At 35.6% G+C, this 15,507-nt stretch overlaps 1 protein-coding gene across 1 annotated transcript in view; it reads left to right on the top strand.

The window, feature by feature from the left end:
• Nucleotides 1-15,507, top strand: part of LOC123566639 (aldehyde dehydrogenase, mitochondrial-like) — a 61,713-nt gene that overhangs the window by 6,247 nt on the left and 39,959 nt on the right. The window contains exons 3-5 of the mRNA XM_045360926.2: nucleotides 2,828-2,968; nucleotides 11,023-11,152; nucleotides 11,498-11,559. Coding sequence (XP_045216861.2) covers nucleotides 2,828-2,968; nucleotides 11,023-11,152; nucleotides 11,498-11,559 — 333 coding nt within the window. The remainder of the gene's footprint in view (nucleotides 1-2,827; nucleotides 2,969-11,022; nucleotides 11,153-11,497; nucleotides 11,560-15,507) is intronic.

Raw genomic sequence — 15,507 nt, 5'->3', positions numbered from 1 at the left:
GACCAAGGCACAGACCACGGATAACCGCAGTGGCGTCACTTTCATTAATTTATAAATTTCTCAATACTTTGAATACCTGTTTTTAGCTCACCTGTCACAAAGTGACAAGGTGAGCTTTTGTGATCGCGCGGTGTCCGTCGTCCGTCGTCCGTCCGTGCGTCAGTGCGTCCATGCGTCCGTAAACTTTTGCTTGTGACCACTCTAGAGGACACATTTTTCATGGGATCTTTATGAAAGTTGGTCAGAATGTTCATCTTGATGATATCTAGGTCAAGTTCGAAACTGGGTCACGTGCCATCAAAAACTAGGTCAGTAGGTCTTAAAATAGAAAAACCTTGTGACCTCTCTAGAGGCCATATATTTCACAAGATCTTCATGAAAATTGGTCAGAATGTTCACCTTGATGATATCTAGGTCAAGTTCGAACCTGGGTCACGTGGGGTCAAAAACTAGGTCAGTAGGTCTAAAAATAGAAAAACCTTGTGACCTCTCTAGAGGCCATATTTTTCATGAGATCTTCATGAATATTGGTCAGAATGTTTATCTTGATGATATCTAGGTCAAGTTCGAAACTGGGTCACGTAGGGTCAAAAACTAGGTCATTAGGTCTAAAAATAGACAAACCTTGTGACCTCTCTAGAGGCCATATTTCTCAATGCATCTTCATGAAAATCAGTCAGAATGTTTATCTTGATGATATCTAGGTCAAGTTCGAAACTGGGTCACGTTGGGTTAAAAACTAGGTCAGTAGATCTAAAAATAGAAAAACCTTGTGACCTCTCTAGAGGCCATATTTTTCATGAGATCTTCATGAATATTGGTCAGAATGTTCAGCTTGATGATATCTAGGTCAAGTTCGAAACTGGGTCATGTGCGGACAAAAATTAGGTCAGTAGGTTTAAAAATAGGAAAACCTTGTGACCTCTCTAGAGGCCATATTTTTCAATGGATCTTCATGAAAATTGGTCAGAATGTTAACCTTGAAGATATCTAGGTCAAGTTCGAACCTGGGTCACGTGGGGTCAAAAACTAGGTCAGTAGGTCTAAAAATAGAAAAACCTTGTGACCTCTCTAGAGGCCATATTTTTCATGAGATCTTCATGAATATTGGTCAGAATGTTTATCTTGATGACATCTAGGTCAAGTTCGAAACTGGGTCACGTAGGGTCAAAAACTAGGTCATTAGGTCTAAAAATAGAAAAACCTTGTGACCTCTCTAGAGGCCATATTTCTCAATGCATCTTCATGAAAATTGGTCAGAATGTTCATCTTGATGATATCTAGGTCAAGTTCGAAACTGGGTCACGTTGGGTTAAAAACTAGGTCAGTAGATCTAAAAATAGAAAAACCTTGTGACCTCTCTAGAGGCCATATTTTTCATGAGATCTTCATGAATATTGGTCAGAATGTTCAGCTTGATGATATCTAGGTCAAGTTCGAAACTGGGTCATGTGCGGTCAAAAACTAGGTCAGTAGGTTTAAAAATAGGAAAACCTTGTGACCTCTCTAGAGGCCATATTTTTCAATGGATCTTCATGAAAATTGGTCAGAATGTTTACCTTGAAGATATCTAGGTCAAGTTCGAAACTGGGTCACGTGGGGTTAAAAACTAGGTCATTAGGTCTAAAAATAGAAAAACCTTGTGACCTCTCTAGAGGCCATATTTCTCAATGCATCTTCATGAAAATTGGTCAGAATGTTCATCTTGATGATATCTAAATCAGATTCAAAACTGGGTCACGTGGGGTCAAAAACTAGGTCAGTAGGTCTAAAAATAGAAAAAACCTTGTGACCTCTGTAGAGGCCATATTTCTCAATGGATCTTCATGAAAATTGGTGAGAATGTTCAGCTTGATGATATCTAGGTCAGGTTCGTAACTGGGTCATGTGCGGTCAAAAACTAGGTCAGTAGGTCAAAAAATAGAAAAACCTTGTGACCTCTCTAGAGGCCATATTTTTCACGAGATCTTCGTGAAAATTGGTGAGAATGTTCACCTTGATGATATCTAGGTCAAGTTTAAAAGTGGGTCACGTGCCTTCAAAAACTAGGTCTTTGGTCAAATAATAGAAAAACCTTGTGACCTCTCTAGAGGCCATGTTTTTCAATGGATCTTCATGAAAATTGGTCAGAATTTTTTATCTTAATGATATCTAGGTCACATGTGCTCAAAAACTAGGTCACTATGTCAAATAATAGAAATAACGATGTCATATTCAGTTGAACACTGGGTCATGTTGAGATAGGTGAGCGATTCAGGACCATCATGGTCCTCTTGTTCCATGTGGCTCAATGACTGCATTACATTGTTCAGTAAGCAGCAATAGTCCCTTAGTTTAAATGCCCAGGATGTCTGACTGCTCTTTGGCATAATTCCTGGTATACTAGTGGACTCTCGGAGAGAAAATTAGCAATTTATATCTGGTTATACCAAATAAAAAAGTTTTACTTTAAGCTGTGGTACTCAGTTTGTTTGATGTGTTTCACGTGATTGCCTCACAAACTTAAAGATCTCTGACCACTTTTACCATGATGTTGATCAGCGATAATTTTGCTGAAAATTGTCTACTTAGTAATGCACATTTTTGGGGATAGAGGCTTTATTATTTTCACATCTGGAGTAGGACACCAACAGACGTGGCAAAAAAAATACTAGACACAAATTTCTTGGATAATTTATGTTCCTAAAATTGGGGACAGTACTAGAAGCAATTATTTTCATACCAGTGCACACATAACATCAACATGCATTTTGAAAAAGTAATTAGTAATCATATTATTACCATTACTTTGCTTGTCAATAAATTACTCATAACATGTTTTCTATAGGCTGATGTGGACATTGCTGTTAAAGCTGCTACTGATGCTTTCAAACTTGGATCACCATGGAGACGTATGGACGCTGGAGAAAGAGGATACATGATGAATAAAGTTGCAGACTTGATTGAAAGGGACAGAAAATACTTGGCAGTAAGTGTCTACATCACACCGCCTTTATTTCAGAGAGACCTCAGTAAAGTTTTGACAAAATAGATTTTTTTGTATCGTTTTATTAGCTCATCTGATTTTTTAACAAAAATGATGAGTTATTGTCATCACTTGATTGGTGTCGGTGTTGCCTGGTTCAGTTTTATGTTTAGGTCAGCTTTCTCCTAAACTATCAAAGCTATTGCTTTAAAACTTGCAACACTTGTTCACCATCATTAGCCGACTCTGTACAGCAAGAAACATAACTCCATCTTGCTTTTTGCAAGAATTATGGCCCCTTTTGGACTTAGAAAATATCATTTTCTTGGTTAAGTTTTATGTTTAGGTCAATTTTCTCCTAAACTATTAAAGTTATTGCTTTGAAACTTGCAACACTTGTTCACCATCATTAGCTGACTCTGTACAGCAAGAAACATAACTCCATCCTGCCTTTTGCAAGAATTATGGCCCCGTTTGGACTTAGAAAATCAGATTTCTTGGTTAAGTTTTATGTTTAGGTCAACTTTTTTCCTAAACTATTAAAGCTATTGCTTTAAAACTTGCAACACTTGTTCACCATCGAAAGCTGACTCTGTACTGAAAGAAACATAAGTCCATCCTGCTTTTTGTAAGAATTATGGCCCCTTTTGGACTTAGAAAATATCAGATTTTTTTGTTAAGTTTTGCATTTAGGTCAATTTTTCTCCTTTATGGTCAAGGCTATTGCTTTAAAACTTGGAGCAGTTATTCGCCATTAAATGCTGACACTGCACAGCAAGTACCATAACTCTGCATTGCTTTTTGCAAGAATTATGGCCCCTTTTGGACTTAGAAAATCATGGATGGGTCAGTATTTCTATTATACAGAGACAAAAAAATCAGATGAGCATCTGCACCCGCAAGGCGGTGCTCTTGTTTATCTCTATGAGCCCGACATTTTTTTTTTTTTGTAGAATTATTCTGAATTGGTTAAATTTCAGTTCAACAAAGACTAGTCATGTAAAGACATCTATAAGCACTAGCAGAATGCTGCTATCGTCAGTGTAGAATTAAAGCACTTACCAATGCATTTGTCACTTGATATGTGGCAGATATCTTTAAGATCATGTAACCAATACATTGTTCAAATTGGCTTACCGGAACTTTCGGCACAATAGGATATTGATATCTGAACACAATCAAATCATGCATTCATAAAATTTTATTTAATTAACGACCTTACTAGATTGTAAAAAGTCAAAATAATACACGCAAATGGTTTGTATTTATTAAACTATCATATTTCATTGATAAGAAAACACTGCCTGTCTCATAGACTAATGGTCTCTGAAAATACTTGATCGTTCATGTGACCTCGTTATATTATACCACACTTTAAAATTTTTAATAAATATTTATAAAATCAGTAGTATTGCATAAGATGAGATTGCAGTTTTCGTGTCCGAGTTTCCTTTATAAAAATTTGAATTAGGTAATACAAATGAAATGAAACTTATATCACCGTAATACAATATTCGAGTTATGTAGGGATAACAGAAATTTTTATCCAAGCTCACCTGGTTATTAGATCACCGATGTTGTCTGGTGGGTGGGAAGGTGGATGCATGGTTGTGTGGCATCAAGTTTTTCATTTTGGTCAAAGGTTTAGAGATTACATGGGGCAAATGGAATCCAGGTCAAGGTCACTGTTACTAAAACTAGAAAAAGTCTCTGCTCAATAAATTTAGTTTGGATTGTTATATTGGAATTAAACATAGCTTTTCGGTAGCCTATATAAAAAAGAAAGGTTAATATTTCAATCAAGGTCAGAGGGGTCAAGTTCAAGGTCAGCATAAATTAATTAATTTGACATATTCTTTGGAAATTCTACTATGGCACAGTGATCTGAGGCATAGATCTATTTACCTTTTCGAATTTAGAAATATTTTGGAGAAAAGAGACAAGACTTAGTAGTTGGTTTATGCTTTAATTTTGGAGAGTTTATTTGGTATGTTGTTTAGATGTCATAGGGTCAAAAATAAATGCTTGGATCATCAGAAGGTGGGGTTGACATACTATCACCAATCTTGGTTTATAGCAAGCTCATTATGAAGAACTAGTTTCGGCTCTTATGTAAAAAGAAAAATGATTTCTTCGCAATTACTCTCATTAGGAATGAGATACTGTGACTAAACTTGCTATATAGGTAGCTTGATAGGGGATTGTTTTGCCACAAGGATCAAGGTGACTGTTTGGTCAAGGTCACTGTTACATGTAATAATATCATATGTTTATCAGTGTATCAATCCTTGCTTTCTTTATTCTTCATCTAAGGTAAAGAATATCTAGAATTTTGAAAAACCTGGTTTTCTTTTATTAGTATGTCTCTTGTGTCATAACATAGAATATGTATAATCCAAAATCATAGATTAGTTGGTGCCAGGGCCCATAAGGGTTAGCGCGACAGTATATCTTGAGGGATTTGGCAGATACAATAACCTAGGAAATAAGCATGCATAAATTAAATGTTGTTCTAGAATCAAACAAGTAAATAGCTAAATTGAATTAATAATCTTTCCATGATCAGCTTTCATTTTAATTATGCATTATAGGGCCTTTATGCCATGTCATGGAATGAATATGCTAGTAAAATAAAAGGGTATTTAACAGTATGTGGTCTACCTGTTAAAACATCACTTGAAATCAGCAATAAAAGCAGTTTTATGCTAGAATAGATGTCAAGACACACTGCAGCAATTAGTGGTGAGTGACAGAGAAAAACATGAAGTGCCCCCCTTTGCATTATTTCGGGCAAGGACAGATACCAGTCTTCCGCAAATATCATGTATTCAAAAGCAGAATAAAAGCAATTGATATTATTGCAAATAATTTTGAAAGGAAATAAATTGAAGACACTTTTCCAAGGTCAGAGATTTTAGACAGTCCTGTTCCTTGTTTGAAAGTATTAAAGTTGTTGAATATTTGGTTTCTTACCTAATAAGGTCCTATTTTAACATTATGATTCTTTTGAGGGACCTTCATGGCTGAGTGGTTTATGTAACTGACTTTCTCAGATGCCCCTCACGGCTGTGTGTTTATGAGGAACCTTCATGGCTGAGTGGTTAACGTAACTGACTTTCTCGGATGCCCCTCACAGCTGTGTGTTCGAAACCTCGCTTGGGATATAGAATTTTTCCATGTGAGAGAGCCATTGGCATTTGGAAGGTCATTTGTTTTACCCAATAGTGGAGCTAATAACCTACGTATAACACCTTGGTGACCTTGACCTTATGTATGATGGGCCCAGCACCTACACATACTTTGTTTGTATGCTGGACAATATTTATGTGAACTTACAGTAAGATATAAGCAATAGTAACAAAGATATGACAGAAAAGTTAAAGGTTGCCAAAAAACTTTAACTTTAACTAGAATGTGTCTGTAGGACACAGGGGTGTGCCCCCCACTGGTCTTCTCCCTCCGTCAAGAACTGATAAGTATGCCTATGTCCTATAACTGTATCATTGTGGCATTAAAGACAACAAGAAATAAAGTTTTGCATTGTAGTAATATTATGACTTTAATGTAACGTGCACCAATGCAGAAACTGGAGAATGTTGAGGTGGTCCTTTAACACATTTGAGCTGCACCATGAGAAAACCAACATAATGCATTTGCGACCAGCATGGATCCTGAACTAGCGAATGTGCAGGCTGGTTTGGATCCATGCTGGTGGCAAATGCACTATGTTTGTTTTCTCGTGATGTGGCTCAAAACTTTGATAAATAGCACCATATTAGGCCAGTCTTATTAAAATGTTATAAATTCAAATTAACCCACAGTGTTTTTTACTGTCATTAAAGCATAAATAAAGCTTTAACCCAATTTAAGTGAGATTAAGGTAGGACATTACCCGTAATCATGTGTACTTTTAAAAAGGCCATTATTATCTTTGTGTATGCAATTAAAGAAATGAAATCTCCCAACTATAATATATGTGTGGACGTAGATCTACAGGCCTCCTTTTTCAAGTAACCACTAACTGATTATAACTAGCTATCGGATTTATTGTTATGAATATAAAATATGCAAATTAGTTTGCATATTGATTAACATAGTAGAAGATATGAAAAGCATAAAATCAAAAGCCTTATTGATCTTCAAAGACACAGATGACCAACAGCTAGTTTCATTCAATGAATGTACTATTATGTAGTCTATTCAGTTAATATCAGTCAGCCGTAATTTACAAGGTCACATGATCTAGCCAAGTTTTTTTTTTCTTTAAGGATAGTCAACCAGAAGTAGAGCGTAATAAAATATTATCTTTTTTTACAAAGATAACATCAGTACAGTGACATTGGAAAAATAATAACCCAAGGTCATTGATTGTCTTGCATGACCTGTAAATACTGAAGCTTGAGTATGAAAAGGTTATTGTAAGACATCAAATTATTACAATTTTCCAAAAGGTATTAAAAGCCTCGGGAGTATTAAGAATTATTGATGATTGATAATATTTAATTGAGGTCTCTTATCCTTTATTCTGCTGGCGGCTAGAGATTCTGCCTTTGCACCTAGTGCAGACCAAGATCAGCCTGCATATCCATGCAGGCTGATCATGGTCTGCACTGTTCGCTATTCAGTCTGTAAATTTTCAATGAACACCCCTTCAAATAATAAGTGGTACCGCCCAAATTGAATGATGGATCAGTCCATTTTAGAAATTTAGCAGGGTAATGGTCAGTGAATGGGATGAACATTACTATCATGCTGTGTCTGTAAGTCTGTTGCATTCATGTCTTATAAGTTATCTTTGCCATACAGGGGTAGATTTTCATATAACTGGGCACAAACAATCACCGTAACAAAACTTGAACAAAATGTTTTTGCCAAAATGTCCTCGGCCAAGTTTGATTACTAGCCAAATCGCCCCAGGCACTTCAGAATTATTGCCCTTGAATATCCCAAAATCAGCCTTTTTACTCTTCAAAGGTATATTTGTAGTGAGTAAACAGTATATAAAGACTGACTTACTATTTAGATGATTAGGCAGTTGTTGGAGACATGTGCTTTTCTCAAAAGCAGCTCTAGTTTTAGTTAATTTAATACTATACAGCTTTGAATATACAGATAGTTCTGGTAGCCAAATTTTAACACTTTTACTGATGTTCAAGACAGCTTTTCACGTATTTTAAAGACCCATCACAACCCCATTTTAAACTTCATGAAATCCATTCTGATAATACAGGTATCATACAGCCATACTACAAGACCACAGGTGGACAGATAATGAATGTGTCGGTCAATCTCTTTTTAGTATACTTGTAGTTATTAAAAAAGGTAAAAAAATAACTGTCTTACACTGTAGAAACAAAAAACAGAGCATGGTCTAAACTAAATATATCAGATACTCTGCATCACTACAAAATGGAAGAACTTTCTCTTAAAATGACAAAGTCTGTCTGCCCTTTTAATAAGGAAATAAATATGTAACACATCAATCATTCCAGTCAAGTGCTAACAGCTTGAATCAATGCCTGTAATTTTACATCAGTACATGACTGTATACTGCAGTAAAGATCAGATGACTATAGCTCATTTTCAAATCAATAATAAAGCAGGTTTTAAAGACGCTCGCTACAGTTTCGTAATTTTTTTCTCAAAAATAGATTTTGATGAAATGTTTTGTATTAAAAGATCATGTTATGATGTATTGAAAAATGAAATAAAAATACTAGGTCACCAGCTTTGTTTCAATTTAATTTGGTGCTATTTTAAACATTTTCAAAATTTCTGTAATCCTAAAATATATTTCAGTAAAGTACAATAATCAGCATAAATTTGATTATCTAAGCATTTTTATAACGGAAAACAATATATCCATTTGAAACATGCTGAGGGAAATCAAAAGAAGATGATTTTCTAAAGAAAGGAATACTTGTTCAGCAGACCCAAGGGCTATTTTTGCATATTTTTGTCAGTTTTAAGTTGGTACTTCTGCTATTTTATCGAGTTTCACATAATAGAATTTAATCAAACTCTTCACATACCTTTGGTTATGTCTACCTAATCTAAAACAAAAAGTAAATTGATAGGTCACCATATTAGATTTCGCTTAAATCAAATTACAACGAGGTGGGGTGTGGCGGGCATTTATACAACGCAGGTTGGTACGAAATACTCTTTCAGTGTTTGAGCAAATGACCTAGAAATATATATATAGAATTATCAAACGGCAGTTTTCTTAATAAGCGGATTTTAAGGTGTTTCTGAAGCATTTTGATGGCATAGAACGATGAAAGTTTCCGCCCATTTTTTTAACAAAACCTATAGTTTACGAATGTACGATACGGGATTAGAAACAGCTGTGACTCAATGCAGAGTTGGAGCGCTGGTATAAATAACAGACTCCAGTATATGTCAGACTGAAGCAATTTGAACTAAAAGTACTTTAAATGTATATATTTTGTAACCATGGTGATACTTACCCTAAACTTTAGTCAGTATATTATACATTTTGTACATTAAATGCATGCGAACATACAATAATTTGCGAATTTTTGCCATACGCGACATTAGATAATCACTTCGGGGCATGCGCAGAAGACCGCACCAGCTCTGCAGTGAGCTACATCGAAACCAAATTGGCACGGTGTTGGGGTAAATATTGTCTCGTCCGGAAAAACTGTAGCGTCAGTGCCTTTAAAGTAATGTGTGCAATGTTTTGTGAAATTTTATTAATTAAAAAGCATTTTTGGCCTTGCAGTAGTACACTGAAATGAGGCATTTATTCTATTAAAAGCATTCTCTAACTTTTATATGGATAAGTCATAGTTTTTATTAATTCATCAATTAAGATATGAACAGTTTGAGGCAATTTTCACATCATATACTATAGATGTTAGATATGACAGTAGTTACTTTTCAATGCACATGCAGTAGCTATTTTATGATTTTGCCATTAATACAGATTTTGCCATTAATACAGACAATTCATGGTGAATGAGCTATAAAAGAGATACACACACATTTGATGATTACATGTGGTACATAAGTTATTGTCAACTGACTTACATTTGTAAACTATTAAGTTAGTAGTACAATGTACTGCATTATGACTTACTTTAGTTTTTATTGAATAGTTGTTTTTTTAATCCCCGGCCACAAGTGGTGGGGGGTTATAGGAATGGTCTCAGATAGTCCTTCTGTCTTCTGTCCTTTCGTCTGTCCGTAACATTTTGTGTCCACCCTGTATCTCCTAAACTCCTTAAAGTATTTTCAAGAAACTTGGGTCAAATGATCACTTCATCAAGATGATGTGCAGAACTCATGAGTCAGCCATGTCGACTCAAGGTCAAAGGTTTGAGCCTTTCATTTTATGTCCGCTCTGTATCTCTTAAACCCCTTGAAGGATTTTCATGAAACTTGGGTCTAATGATCACCTCATCAAGAGATGTGCAGAATTTATGAGTCAGCCATGTCGGCTCAAAGTCAAGGTCACAACTCAAGGTCAACGATGTGCAGAATTCATGAGTCAGTCGTGTTAGCTCAAGATCAAGGTCACAACTCAAGGTCAAAGGTTTGAGCCTTCCAGTTTGTGTCTGCTCTGTATCTCCTAAACCTCTTGAAAGATTTTCTTGAAACTTGAGTCAATGATCACCACATCAAAACCATGTACAAAATTCATGAGTGAGTCATGTTAGCTCAAGATCAAGGTCATAACTCAAGGTCAAAGGTTTGAACCTTCCATTTTGTGTCCGCTCTGTATCTCCTAAACTAATTCAGAAAGCACTCCTTTAGATGCCTTTTTCTATCCTTGAAACATGGTAGGAATCTGGTTTTCATTGATTCACATTGTGTATAGAAAAAATTGAAAATACTTACTTCAAAACAACAACAATCTCCTTAGAGTGTCGCGTTGTCCGATCTGGTGTCATGTTATCTGGTGGTGTCGCGCTATCACGTTATAGAGTGTGTCCCTACAAGTATATAATCGCAATTACTCTGTTGGCTATATGTACACACATGTTTGTATAACAAAGTGGTAGACTGTATTATTCATGTTTTATTAACAGGAATTGGAGACCTTGGACAATGGTAAACCATACAATGTAGCGTTTAGCACTGACCTTGAGTTGACATTACGATGCTATAGATACTATGCAGGCTGGGCAGACAAAAACCAAGGGAAAACCATACCGATTTGTAAGTAAATTGTTTTGTAATTTTTAAATTCATGCAAGGTTTTGCTTGTCTTTTTCAGGCTTTACTTTATGGCTTGTACGGACACCATTTACGTCAAATAATGATTTTTCCAGTTTTTAAAGAAGACACCGGATGCCCTTACTGACATTATATCTCGGGCACAGCAGGCATCTAGATAGAACCACTGTCTTCCATAAGCCAGCCAGACAGCTTGCTTGCATGAAAAAAAAAATCCACAAAACTGACAGTCTATAGTATTTTTGATGGGCCTGAAATACAGCAGATTTCTAACAGAGTTTTGAATGTCACATGCAAACATATTTAGATGCTCATATTTATTTTCAGGGGGAGACTTTTTCAGCTACACAAGACATGAGCCTGTCGGAGTATGTGGACAAATTATCCCCGTAAGAACATTTGTTTTGCTTATAGCTTTAAACTTTGTCAGTTTATAACTTGACTTTTCGAGGTAAAGTAAGAGCTGCTCTAATCACCCATGGGCCGATGTTGGCATAGGTGTCCAGACTCGGTTTAAGTTTTGCATGCAAGTTCATATCTCAGTTGCCATTGTATGTACAGTCAAACTTTGTTTGCTTGAACTTGATGGGATTGGCAAATTATTTGTTAAAGTTATTGGTAATTCTAGTCATCAAGGATTTGGGTCATTACACCAAAAATTGTGCCTTTTTTACTAGACTTACTAGCATATGTATAACTTTTGTATAATGAAGCCTCCTTCAATTCAAAACAGTAAATGGTATATTTATATACTACATAATATGCAATACAAATACGCGCAGGTTAACAGGTCAGTCAAAGTAAGTAACAGATAATAACTGGTAGCAAGATTTTGACAGAAGTCTCAGTAACAACAATATATGAGCTGCGCCATGAGAAAACCAGCATAGTGCGTTTGCGACCAGCATGGATCCAGACCAGCCTGCACAGTCTTGTCAGGATCCATGCTGTTCGCTAATGGTTTCTCTAGTTGCAATAGGCTTTGAAAGCGAACAGCATGGATCCTGACCAGACTGTGCAGATGCGCAGGCTGGTCTGGATCCATGCTGGTCGCAAATGCTCTATGTTGATTTTCTCATGGTGCGGCTTATATATTGGATTGAAACTTCACAGAATGCTTCCCAGTCATCAGATGTACTGAAATAACCAAGTTTGATAACTCCTTGTTGAAGTTTATTCAGTTTAAGTCCCTTTTCGGACTTAGGAAATTTGGTTGAAGTTTTGCGTGTGAGTTTTTATCATTGCTATAATAGAATTTAAATTTGTTATTAATTGTAATAGAATAACTGAGTTAATAAGTCTTGTCAAGTTATAGCTAAGGTGGTTCTGCATGTTTGTTACACTGACTGTCAGCACTGTTAAGCAGCTGGTTGTAATTCACAGATTGAAATACCCTGAAAATGTTGAAATCTCAAGGAAGGAATTGATGGTTGGAACCATGTGTTATTTACAGGTGGTCTTAACATAGGCTTCACTTTGTATGAAGTAGCCACATTTATATCCACTAGTTGCTGCATTACACCTTAAATACACTTTAAATTTATACTTAAACATGAGCTATTCAGATGTTCCATGGCTGTTTTACTTATATTTTCTTTGTTTGGTTGCTCAAAACCCTGGATGACTCAAACATTTTGCTCACCTTCTTGCAACCTGAAGGGAGTGGTATTTCACTGAACCGACATATATATCCTGTTGAATTTGTCTTTGAATGAGACACCTCCAAATATATTTGATAAATCTGTTTGTGTTAGCCCTGTTAAGGTCTAAAAAAAAATTCTTTGTTTCCGGTAACATGCTCAAAAAAATTAGGGTAGGTAGGTCGAAAAAATTATTTTGGGGGGATTTTTTTTTTTATTAAGGGAGACCTTTCCGAAATTATTTTTGTGTCAAAAAATGAATATAAATAAGGGGGTTATGCCTTTAAAGCATCAGTAAGTTGATTTCTAATATCACTGGCCATGTTTAAAGCATAAAAATTGCAGTTTTGCAACTTCTTGTTGAAAAGTTGAAAACAGTATTCTCCAAGGCCATAAAAACATTTAAGGTTGGGTCAAAAATTTAGAGTAGGTCGGGATACCGGAAACAAACAATTTTTTTTTACGCCTAAGAAGTTTTTGCCTAGTTATTTATCCCCGATGTTGCTTGCTATTAAAATAATCTTTCTTCAGCCAATAATATTAATCAGTTTAGTCATGTGACCAAGTCTATTTTTTCAATCCTGCTTGAACATCTAGTGACACATAAATTTCACTGCTTGTGCATTATTTTCCAAGTTAATATCTGTGTTTCTTTCATTTTAACATGAGAAATCCATTACTGAGTGAGGCTTGTGTTAAATAATTTCTTCATGTAACCAACATCCCTAGATGTGAAAATTATTATTATTCCTTCTCTTTTATTCCTTCTTTTGAGAAGGAATATTACTGTTTAATAAGTCACACTTGACTGAGCTACTGATACCGAAAGCTGTTGTCATTACAGGCCGGCCAATAAAACTCCATGACCTTAGAAATAACCTCTGATGTTAAACTATTCTTTCTCAATTGGGGGGAATCCATGGGTTACACAATACTAAACCTGAGGATGATTAATTGATTCTTTTATTTCCTCCTGAACATAACATAGCTACATTCTACAGATAGACATATATCAGCAAATTTAAATGTAAACAACCAAATATTATCGTTACCTTCAAATGCATGGTTAATATATGAAAACAAAACCCATTGCGACCCTATAATTATGTGTAACAAATTTTCCCACATCAAATAACCAGGTCAATGTCTTATTGCCGCATTAGATGCTTTTAGATATCAAGCAGACGAATTCTGCATTTACATGATCAGATTACAGTCCTCTTGCTGACTCTCTCATAGGTAGTAAAGCTCCTCCCCTAATGCAAATATGCTTAATTGCCTGCTGGCTGGTAATTATCTACTTTAATCTACAGAAGGAGGTAACAGATTTAATTTGTTTTTGGATTTAACAATTTATGTTAAATAACTAGCGTAAATACTTACCTGATATTTTTTGGCAGTATAAAACAGACATTGCAACCAATATTTTACAAGATGGTCATTTTATATTTATATAGATGTGCCCTAGAAGGAACTTTTGGTATGCTTTAACTTGTAGTAAGGCAGTTTAATGAATCCAAAATTAGAGCAGGTAATTTTTCCATTGTCAGCAAATACAGAACTGGCCAACAAATATTGCTATCATGTTATCAGACCATATGATCATTTTACAGATAAACGCTATCAAACGATATATCATGTTACAACTAAATGCTATCAGACTATATATCATGTTGCTGATAAATCGGTCAGCTGTTGAACATCAAAAGTATAAGACCATATCTCAGATATCACTCATCACAACTGAATGAAACTTTTTCATGCTTAAATTTCCACATTATAATACCAACTGACTGATATATGTTCCCTTACTCGTATTTTAAGGAAATTTTTGCCCACTTTTGTACATAAATATTTTTTGTCCTAAATTTGCAGTTGTCACTGAGTTAGTTTCTCAGGACATGTAGTAACTACATGTCTTAATTCAATGATACTTTTCACTTGTTTTTTTTTGCATCATAATTCCAATGGTATAAACTAAGTTGCTTAACTCTTGATGTCATTTTGATAACATTATCTCCCTTTTTACACTAAGACATTATACTAGTTTGACTCCAAACTTCTGTTTCTTTTGCTTTTGTTGAATATACTTCCTTATTATACACCCGTCTCTGAAATAGTGGGGCGTATTATGTGAACACCTGTGGCTGGCGGGCGGCGTCCAAAAGCATGTCCGCTCTCTAAGTCAAACAGTTTTCATCCCACCTTCACCAGACTTGCTGACACAATGTTTTTGGGCATAATATCTCGGCCAAGTTGGATAACCACATAAATTACCCCAGGCACTCTTGGATTATGGCCCTTGAATTACTCAGAAAAACTGTGAATTTAGCCTTGTCCGCCCTCTAAGTCAAACAGTTTTCTTCCAATCTTTATCAAACTTGGTGACAATGTTTTTGGGCATAATATCTCGGCCAAGTTCGATAACCACCCAGATAGCCCCAGGCACTCTTGGATTATGGCCCTTGAAATGCTATGGGTATAGAAATGCTATTTATAGATCTGTTTGTCCATCCAAACATGGACCCGTCCACGCAAAATGTTTACATGCGAAGGAATTGTATCATGATGGTACATGCCAGAGTGATATGATAATATTCACCTGAATAACAAATAATTATTCTATTTTAGAGCAAATCACTGTTTGAGTTTATTATGTTAATCCGATTCTAACACTGTTTCATATCCACCCTTCCT

This window comes from Mercenaria mercenaria, chromosome 8 (assembly GCF_021730395.1).
Source record: "Mercenaria mercenaria strain notata chromosome 8, MADL_Memer_1, whole genome shotgun sequence".
NCBI lineage: Eukaryota > Metazoa > Mollusca > Bivalvia > Venerida > Veneridae > Mercenaria > Mercenaria mercenaria.
The sequence above is the reverse complement of the archived record's forward strand: the minus strand, read 5'-3'. Positions and strand labels throughout refer to the sequence as shown.